This window comes from Gossypium arboreum, chromosome 11 (genome assembly GCF_025698485.1).
Source record: "Gossypium arboreum isolate Shixiya-1 chromosome 11, ASM2569848v2, whole genome shotgun sequence".
In the NCBI taxonomy this organism is placed as follows: Eukaryota; Viridiplantae; Streptophyta; class Magnoliopsida; order Malvales; family Malvaceae; genus Gossypium; species Gossypium arboreum.
Window position 1 is genome coordinate 20,009,274 of NC_069080.1, and position 10,483 is coordinate 20,019,756.

The window sequence follows — 10,483 nt, forward strand, 5'->3', positions numbered from 1 at the left end:
GAAAAAGGAAAAACGAAATGGGAAGAGGAGCCCTGCATTCAGCAAGCACAGCCAAGTGCGGAGTGAGTGAGGCTCGGCGCAGTTATAGGAAACAAAGTCTAAATTTGATACAGTAAAAAGAGACTAAAAAAGCGGGTCCCAAGAAGCAAGAGTACAGCGACATCACATTCATCTAGGAAAAAGAAACATTATAAAAATATACTACTTGACTACTCCAACACTAGATTTACCCACCCCCAAAGATTGAGTGGTCCATTTTTCTTTCATCCCCCCTCCCCAACACCTTCACATGCTAATGCTTTTGCTTCATGCTCCTTTCCTCCCTTTTCTTTAATCTTTGATGTACAGTTCAATTAGTGGTCGTTATTTCCAATATATACAGTGAAAAACTGAAAATTACTCTACCAATGCCTGCAGTCACTATGTATCAATATGCCTGCTAAGTGTTAAATGCAAAATGCTAAGCAAACTGTTCCACTTTTCTTTTCTTTTTTTATTTATTTATTGTTTAATAGTGTTGGTAAAAGGTGATAAATAATGAGCCCCTTATACCCTTTTATTTAAAGCTGCTGTGTGAACAAGCTGTAAAGCTTCATTCTGCCTCCTCTATTGCTTCTATCATTACAATTCACAATTGTGTTCAGCCTTTTCCCTCTCTCATCTCTCGCGCCAAATACAACCAACATTACTAATTTACTGTTAATGTTATTGGTATTTCTATTTTTTTCGAATCCAATGTTATTTGCCCCGTGAACTCAGTCCAGTACTGGACTTGTTTTTTCATTATTGGAACTCTCTTTCTCTCCATTTCCTTGGCTCCCCTTTTCCGTCCAACCAAAGTGCCTTTTTTTTTTCCCAAGTCTTTTCATGTTTTTCCCTTCTCAATTATTAACACCTTAAAACCTGTAGTTCCGGTCCCTAATCCGGGCTTCAACCACAAATGCATCCACCCCAACAACCGCGGCCGCTGTCTGAGCAACCAGAAACTCAACCACCGCAGACGCTTCTTGACCTAATCACCGGCGTTCTCTCTCTCCTCCTCCTTTCTTCTCTCACCGTCCGGTCTTTCGTCGGACGGTGGCAAGTCCTCCGATCGAAGCTCTGTTCCCTCCAATCATCTCTCTCCTCTATCTCCGAATCTCCTCACTGGAACGACAACTCTTTGCTTCATAATCTTTTCCCTTCCCTTCTCTCCACCCTTCAGCGTTTGAAAGCTCTCTCCGATCAATGTATCCTCTCTTCATTCACCGGCGGCAAACTCCTCATGCAAAGCGACCTCGACATAGCTTCGTCTTCTCTCTCCAACCATCTCCATGATCTCGATCTGCTTCTTAGGTCTGGCGTTCTTCACCAGTCCAACGCCATCGTTTTGTCTCACCCGGGACCTGGATCTGATAAAGACGATTTGGGTTTTTTCATCAGGGATCTTTTTACCCGACTTCAGATCGGAGGCATCGAGTTCAAAAAGAAAGCTTTAGAATCACTTCTTCAGCTTCTCAACGACAACGATAAATCTACTCCGCTGGTTGCTAAAGAGGGAAATGTTGGCTATTTGATAAGTCTTCTCGAAGTTAACAGCCAACCTTTAATTCGAGAACAAGCCGTTTTGGCAGTATCGGTACTGGCTTCTTCAAGCGAAGATTTGAGAAAAATTGTTTTCGAGGAAGGAGGATTAGGGCCTTTACTGAGAATCCTTGAAACAGGTTCCATTGCTTTAAAAGAAAAGGCCGCGATTGCTGTTGAAGCAATCACCGCCGATCCCGAAAACACCTGGGCAATTTCAGCGTACGGCGGAGTTTCGGTATTAATAGAAGCCTGCCGATCTGGCTCCCAACCGACACAAACCCACGCGGTTGGCGCTCTTCGAAACGTGGCTTCCGTGGAAGATATTAGAATGGCTTTGGGTGAAGAAGGTGCGGTTCCTGTTTTATTCCAGCTGTTAATCTCGGGTACCAGCGCTGCCCAAGAAAAAGCAGCCAATTGCATTTCGATACTCGCTTCTTCGGGCGAATATTTTCGTGCATTGATTATACAAGAAAAGGGATTGCCAAGATTAATGCATCTACTTCAAGATTTATCAAGTTCAGATACAGTCGAGCATCTTCTCCGCACGATCAGTTCGCTTTCGGTTTTAGATTCCGTTTCACGGATTTTATCATCTTCGACGGCCTTCATTATCCAATTGGGCGAGTTTATTAAGCACGGGAACTTGATTTTGCAACAGATTTCAGCTTGTTTGTTATCAAAGTTATCGATTAGTGATGGAAACAAGCGTGCCATTTCTAGTTGCATTAGTTCTTTGGTAAAATTAATGGAATCACCAAAGCCAGTAGGGTTACAGGAGGCGGCAGCCCAGGCGCTTGTTTCGCTACTGACGGTCCGGTCAAATAGGAAGGAGTTGGTTAGGGATGAGAAGAGCGTGATGAGACTGGTGCAGATGTTGGACCCCAAAAATGAGGCTGTGTCAAAGAAGTTTCCACTGATGGTGGTTACTGCAGTGTTGGGTGGAGGAAGCGGTGGTTGTAGGAAGAGACTGACGGCTGCCGGTGCCAATAAGCACCTGCAGAGTCTGGCGGAAATTGAAGTCGCCGGAGCAAAGAAAGCGCTTCAGAGACTAGCTGGAAATAGGCTAAAAAGCATTTTCAGCAGGACTTGGAGGGAATAACCAGTAAAGCTACTCACCTCCCCGCCAACTAAGGTATGTTCCTTTTACGAGGATATAATTGGTAATTCAGGATTCTGTTAGGGTTTCAGTCAAAGATGGTTGTTGGCGCGTGAAATAACTGTCCTCTATTTTAGCACCATTCTTGACCGGTTAAAGTACGATATTACCCCTGCTTTTCCCCCCTCACTACTGGTACTCAATTTTGTCACCTAAATCCGGGGGAAAATGATGGATAAACTAAAACTTAAAACAGCGAAGCCATAGATATATGTTTATCTTCACAATGATAAATTCGTTGGACCCTTCTTTATTATTTTATTATTATTATTATTATTATTATTATTATTATTATTCGTAATAATATGCTGACGTGGTAATGAAGGAAGATCAAGTAGATAACACCATGCGGTGCATAGCATAGTAGAGTAGCGTCTAAATTTAACGTAGTAGATTTGTAGATACGTCGTATGGCACGTGAATTATTTTACTGTGAATTCATTTTTTTTTTAATTTGTATTGCAGGAGGAGGTTTGGAATTTTCTAACTGTCAGAACTGCTGTGGTTGAAAACGCGGCAAACACACTTCGTATACTCCAAAACTTTACCTCAAAAGCAAAATATTAATTATTATTATATATTTTAAACACTGTGTTAATTTAAATGATGATAACTAAAGGCATGGATGCGGTTTTTAGGGAGTATCCTCGTTTTTTTTTTTTATTAGTAATATTTGATTCACTGATGAAAGCTGAGCTGTAAGAGGGAGGGTATGATGATTGTTATATGTTTCCTTCCCTCTTTTTTTTTTTTTTTCCTAATTATAATGTTTGTACTTTGTTCTATAATGTAAATTATTAAAGGTTTGTTTGTTTGTTTAATCTTTATGTGTAATGTAATTCGGTATTGAATTTTAGTTTGGTAGGTATTGTTGTGATGTTTGTTTGGATATTGATATTATGGGGTGGGACGTTAGTGATCAAATTCGGGGGGTGGTAATCATAAAGGATGATGTTAACTCATGGCATGAGAATATATGGCTGACAGTTACTTGTGGAAAGCTTTAGGGTTTTCCAAATAGGTAGGTAAATGGGAGGGAAGCAATCCAAATCGACCGTAATGATTATGTAGGTGGTACAGGTGGTGGATCCCCTAATTTCCTCACTTTGTTTGCAATCTTCAATGTTGGGACTAGGGGGGAAAAGAGGAGACGTCATGTATTCTTGGGACGGATTTTACAAAGTAAATACCATCAAATAAGTTTAAAAGTAAGACAAAGGTAAATACATTTATTTATCCGTCTTAGTTTAAATAAAATGTTTTATAATTAATGCATTAATTACTCTTATTGTTGTATTAAATAATAAATATAACAAGAGGAAAAGTGGTTTTTGAGTGTAAAACAGAAGGAAGGGGTGGGGGGGGGGGGGGACAGTGGAGCATGAGCATGAATGATGGTGAGAATGTGGAAAGGAGGATTGGTAAGATGAGGCCAGCATAGATTCAGCAAGCACAGCAGCCAGGAAATGAAAAATAAGGGTGAATGGTGCGGAGTGAGAGAGAGGGTCGGCGCAGATATAGGAAACAGAGGCTAAAAGTTGCATATATTATGAAGAGACAGGGACATAGAAAAGAAGGCAGAAAATGCGGGTCCCCAGAAGAGTGCAAGATTACAGCGACATCGCATTCACTTGGGGAAAACAAACATTATAAAATATATATATAACTACCTGACTACACCAACACTAGATATACCCAAAGATTGAGGGGTCCATTATTTTAGCTTTCTTCCTTCCCCACACCTTCACATGCCAATGCTCTGCTTGATTCTCGTTTCCTCACTCTTCTTTTTTAAAATCTTTGATTGTTTTATTAATGGACATTACTACCAATATAATATATATAATGAAATTACCTTATCATGCACACTCCTGGCAGCACTATATGCCCGCTAAATGCTAATGCTAATGCTAAGCAAACTGTTGGAAAAGGGACATAAATTACTTGGTCGTAAACTTTTTAAAGCTTTAATCTCCCCCCCCCACCTCTCTCTCTCTAATGCTTCTATCATTTACCATTGGCAATTGTGTTCAACCTTTTCCATCTTCCTTTACTCTCTCCCGCCAAACAAAACAAACATTATTATTTACTGTTATAGGGTCCTCTCTTTTTTTTAGAAGTCCAATGCTTTTGTTCAGATGTTTTATTTTAACATTGATTTTCAATGTATTTAAATCTCATTATTTGTAAATACCCTGTGAACTCAGTCACCACGAACTGGAGGCGGTTGAATTTAGAAGGTTAGCCGCTGTTGTTTGCTACGGCATAACATTGGTGGTATTACATTTAAAAAAACGAAGAAAGTGGATTTCGTTAACATTTCTTTACAAAGTTGGAGGTATTAGTTGTTCGCTACTATCAAAGAATTTCACATCAATACTTCCTAATACTCTTTAAAAAAATTAAATTATTTGAAGAAACTTAAATTTAAGGATTAATGCAGAAAAAAAACTTGAATATTTCATCTCTTTACAAATACATAGTTTTAGATAATGATTTAGTCGTGAAAACCATCAAGTACTTTGGTTGCGTTTTTAAGTCAGTTTAGTATTTCCATGAAAAAAAGTTTTGCTTTTTTTTTTTTTATTTTAGGGCTAAGTCAAAAAATTAATGTAAAAACTAAAGTGAGTAATAAATTTTAAGAGTAAAAATACAATTTTTCTATTATATTAACTAATATTTTCCTAAAAATTAAAGGAGTTAATAAAGAATCTATCATTTCGGGGCCAAGACTATTTTATCTACCTCTCCCTCCACCCTGGCTAGAATAAAATGATCTTGCGGACGTAACAATTCATTTTATCATTTTGAAAAAAAAAAAATTATCTAGACCTTCATCAATTAAATTAATCCATGTCTTTTTTTTTCTACGTCATACTCAAGGTTTAGTATAAATTTTAATTAGGCTTTTGGCGGTAGGAGTACCACAAAACTTCCTGTATTATATCTTGGATTGCATTTTAATTAATTAACCAAAAAATAAGAAAATTAGTCCATGTATGTTATATGAGTAAGTAAAATAGCCCCTTTGTTAAATGTTTGTTTTAGTGTTCATATATAAGATATAATAATAAACTTAGCCCTTATTATTTATACATTTATTCAATTTGACCCTTACTCTTTTATTGGAAGTAAATTAGAAATTTTTAAAACTAATAAGCCTTAAGGATTAACTTTAACCCTCATCCTCTCGGCCCCATGCTTTTTAATGTGAACACTTTCGAAGTGTGAATGCTCTTTTAGGAAATATTGAGCTCCACTTGAGCATAATAACCTTATAATGCTTTAATAATAAAATAGGTCTCACCATGTATGTCTCCCATGCATTCCATGATGATAACCCATTGGTATAACCTACTACATCACCACTACTAGACAAGAGGGTCTCCCCTTTAAATAACCCTCTCTAACGATGACAAAAGGGTCTTCTCCCCATTAGCAACCTAAATACTTATACTCTACACTCAGTCTCCTTTACCTTCATAGCGATCCTCCTCTTCCTCCTCTTAACCTTCTTTGACCCTCTACTTATTTTGATGAATCGGTCTCCTTTATTCCATCGCTTCCTCCTCCTTTATTGATGCCCCTCATCAATAATTCTAGTTATTATTTATATTTTGTACAATTAAATTATAGTTATAAACTTTAAAAATGATTACCGTATAAAAAATATCTATTTTATTCAAACCTTATTGTTAAATATTTTTTAAAATCAACTGTTTATTATAAGAAATAATTAATATTCATTACATGTTACTATTACATATAATAGTTAATAGTTAATTTATTCTAAAAGTATTATTCTGACGTAAATGAAATATATATATACACTAAAACATGCATGAGATACAATCTTTTCTCCTAAGATTATTTATCACTAATGCATTTCATCCGATCCTTTCTCCTCAACTCAATTTAATTTAATTTTTTGTTCCATAATCGTTTGCTTGAAATTTAGAATGATTATGAACACCTCTAAAAGTAGGTGGAATTTTAAATGGAAACTTGTTCTTACTGTTTTTTTATTTCAAAATAGATGCAAGTAGTTTATTGGTTGTTGCTTATATGTTGCAACTTCATGAAGAATTAATTAGGAAAGTCATTTTTGCAGTGAAATTTTTGTTGGTCAATATTAAATTTGGTCATATGAACGCTTGAATTAATATTTGCAATCCATTTCTCTTTATCTTTTCAAGTGATTTTGTTTTACAAAGGTATTTACAAATTGAATTGTATACATCTTCATTCAACAAATATATCAAACTATAAAGCCTTGCAACGATCATGTTTTCACTGCAACCACAACTGTCGTTGAAATAATACATTTTGTTGATCCACTGACACATTGTTGTTAGCTTTCATAGTTGGCCATGGGGCGAAAGGCTCGCCAGTTTCACCACCCTGAAACCCTGTTGTTGTCCCATTAGAATGCTGGGAAACCGAACCTGGCATCGCATGAAACGTCGGTGTTGGTATTTCATTACTGCTTTGAGCGTAAAAAGTTGGTGTTGCATGAAATGTTGGTTCCATTGGGAAGAACCTTTCATGGAAACCAGCAACATTGTCATTGGCAGTGGTGGCAATGGCTGCTGATATATTTGTTTCATCTTCGAGAAATGGATTATATTGGCGTTGAATCACTATGGGTCTGTGATCAAATAAATGATTCGCCATTGAAGGTTGGATTCCATCGGCTAAATGTTGAGAAGCTTTTGAAAGTGGCGTTGTGCCTTCTACCAACACAAGCTCCCAGCTTTCGTTACCGCCATTGTTGCTCCAATTCGAAGCTGATTTTCGTTCTTCTTGGTCTCTTTGGTTTGCTTGAAACCAATCATCGAAATAAGAGCGGCCATTGGATACGATAATTTGATTAGAGGCATACTCTGGACTTTTATCTTCTTTTAACCAGTCATCGAAACACGTATGGCCATTGGCTACATCATTCGAAGCTTGCCATTGTTGTTGATGGTGTTGTTGCAGTAGCCAGTCATCGATATATGAATGAACCATGACTCCATTTTGAGACGCTTGCTGATTTCTAAGATCTTCTTGGAGCCAGCTGTTGGTAAAGCAGACACCATTGGCTCCATTTTGAGAAGCTTGTCGGTCATTTCTTTGATCTTCTTGAAGCCAGTTGTTGGGAAAAGAGACACCAATGGCTCCATTTTGAGAAGCTTGCTGATGATTTCTAAGATCTTCTTGAAACCAATTGTTTGTAAAAGAGGCTCCATTGGCTCCTTTTTGAGCAGCTTGGTGATCATTTTGATGATCTTCTTGAAACCAACTGTTGGTAAAAGAGGCACCATTGGCTCCATTTCGAGAAGCTTGCTGATCATTTCTATGATCTTCTTGAAACCAATTGTAGGGAAAAGAGGCACCATTTGCTCCATTTTGAGAAGCTTGGTCTTGCTGAAACCAGTTGTCGAAGAAAGAGTTATTATTAGCAAAGTTTTGGGAAGCCTGTGGCACAGGTTGTGGCGACGGCGTGGGCTCTATTAAAGCAAGTTCCCAACAACCCTTGTCACCATTAGCTGAAGATGATGATGGCTCTGAACTTTGTTGTCCTTGGGTTTTATTAGCATCTACTGCTGGCCACTCATCAAAGGATAAAAAATTTAAACTCGTATTTTGATCTTGATCAATGGGTAAGGAATGGTTGGAGCCAGTTTCAGCGGCATTATACGAATCTTCTTGCTCGCGATATTGTTTTTCAGACAACTCCCAGAAAGTCCCCGTCGAGAAAGATGACCTCATTGTTACAACAGGTTCTTCATCTTGATTCATCAATTCTTCTAACGATGTACAAACAATCGAGCTCGAACCGGCCTGAGATTCTATCTCCAAAACTGAGAGATCCTTGGCGGCTGACGTTAGGAGACGAAGCAAACGAGGTGGTTTCGTAGGTGGTGATATCCCAGCTGATGGGAACGAAGCTTGGTCTTTTAAGAACACTTTCAATGTCTCAATAAGCTCCTCTGATATCCTCTGCACACTTGGATAATCCGAGGTTCTCCCAATTGGCAAGCTCTTACAATACTCGTATAAACTCGAAAGCTCTTCGAATTGTTTGCTGGCTTTGACGCAATAATTGATGGCATTAACGCATGATTGATGCTGCAAATGAAAGAAACCATCTAAGACAAGCCCAAGCCCGTTAGATATGTCCCTGTAAAGATCGAAGCTTTCTCGTACGATAGCATGGAAGGAAACCAGGATCAAGCGGTTCGTCTTGGCTGAACCTATGGGCTTTGTGGCAATAGCTTTAGCAAGCAACCGTTGCCAATAGGAAATCCGATCGAGCAACATGGGGGGCTTCATGTGTCGAACAGTTTGTTGGTTAACTCGACGTGCCCTGGGATGGCTAAGTTGTTTCTCTTTGAACGTGAATCGCCTTTGAAGCTTCCCCGTGAGGAAGCATTCCAAGCGTTCTTCGAGATAGAAGGCGAAGGACTTGACAAAAGTGGTGTAATCGCAAGGACTGGAACTGCATTCATCTCTGAAAGTGGGGAGATTCAGGATATTGGTTCGATGGTTCATTGCATGGAGGACTTCTTTAGGGAAATAAGGGTCGCCATCTTGGAAAATGCGAAGGACAAGCATCAAGCATTTGAGGGCGACGACCCAATTCTTTGTTTTGCCTAATCTTTTGGCGATGACACGGGCGGCAATCCCCGCGAAGAGCTTGTTGGAGGAGACGGTTCGTAGGATTTCATCGACGTAACGCTCGTCAAAGGGGGCTTTGTCGTGGGTGGTGGCCTTGAGGACTGCCACTTCAAGGCTGGCAGAATTGGTGTTGACGACCTTGGCAAGGCTAATGCTGGTTTGGTCTTTCACTGCACCAATTGCCTTCTTTAACTTGCTAGGCATTATTGATTTGTGTAAAGCTTTAAATTTTTTTCGTTATCTTCAATAATATCCAGAATGATTTTTTCTTTTTTCTTTAGGGAATTGTTTTCCTGGAAAATATTATGATCCTAAAAAAAAAAAAAATTTATTAGGAGGATGATTTAATTTTGGGTGGTGGAGAGGAGACTTCAACTAAAACCCTTGAGACTCTCCCTGCCGTGTAAACGTGATAAATGCTTCTACCTTAAATTGACCCTTTCCGATATATTAGTTAACCTCATATTTAGTCCCATTTTGAATTTAGCAAAAACGGGATTTCGTTTTATTTACTTCATTCAAAATAATAATAAATTAAATTAACTTACACATACTAAGTAAAATTAAGTTGTTAAGTGTCACGGGCGGCCACGGATTAAAGCCTGTAAAGAATGTGCAAAGTGTGTCCTATGGAGGTCAATCGATTAAATGACGCTCATTTAAATCATTTGCGCTGAACTGATTCGTGAAATATATTGAAAAACTCATTTACTTGAAACCTTAGTAACTCAATGGAGCACTCTAGTAAAACTAGAGTTACCAGAATAATTATTGTAATGTATATAGTTTAAATCCTCAGAAGTCTCATATTGTAAATAGACATTAATTTTAGTCTTCGATGTAATTTGATCTGTACCGTTGGATTTGTGGGAGCTCAACTATAAATAGATCCATTAGCCTCGTTCGTAATCACTCAATTATAAACCTTAAAGTAATAGAATACTTTTGAGAGCATTACTTAAACACTTGAAATGCACTATTTTTTTATGGCTTTTCTGTTTATTCATGGCTTTTTACTTCGATATCTTAAAGAATTTCTATAAAAATTCTCATTTTTTTAAAGTAAAGCTGACTTAGGTAATTTGAACCTAAGAAATT

General features: G+C 38.0%; 2 protein-coding genes across 2 annotated transcripts; one reads left to right on the forward strand and one right to left on the reverse strand.

Moving 5' to 3' along the window:
- The first annotated feature begins 535 nt into the window (after positions 1-535).
- Positions 536-3,579, forward strand: LOC108470988 (importin subunit alpha-1b-like). Its single transcript, XM_017772537.2, has 2 exons — positions 536-2,698; positions 3,188-3,579. The coding sequence occupies exon 1, from the start codon at positions 941-943 to the stop codon at positions 2,663-2,665; it is 1,725 nt and encodes a 574-aa protein (XP_017628026.1). The 5' UTR covers positions 536-940; the 3' UTR covers positions 2,666-2,698; positions 3,188-3,579.
- Positions 3,580-7,012: 3,433 nt separating this feature from the next.
- On the reverse strand, positions 7,013-9,782 carry LOC128283837 (clathrin coat assembly protein AP180-like). Its single transcript, XM_053021237.1, has one exon. It carries the CDS (start codon positions 9,587-9,589, stop codon positions 7,013-7,015), a length of 2,577 nt encoding a protein of 858 aa, XP_052877197.1. The 5' UTR covers positions 9,590-9,782.
- Between the last annotated feature and the right edge of the window lie 701 nt (positions 9,783-10,483).

Coding starts and splice junctions, on each gene's coding strand:
- LOC108470988 (XM_017772537.2), top strand. CDS start 941: ATGCATCCACCCCAACAACCGCGGCCGCTGTCTGAGCAACCAGAAACT.
- LOC128283837 (XM_053021237.1), bottom strand. CDS start 9,589: ATGCCTAGCAAGTTAAAGAAGGCAATTGGTGCAGTGAAAGACCAAACC.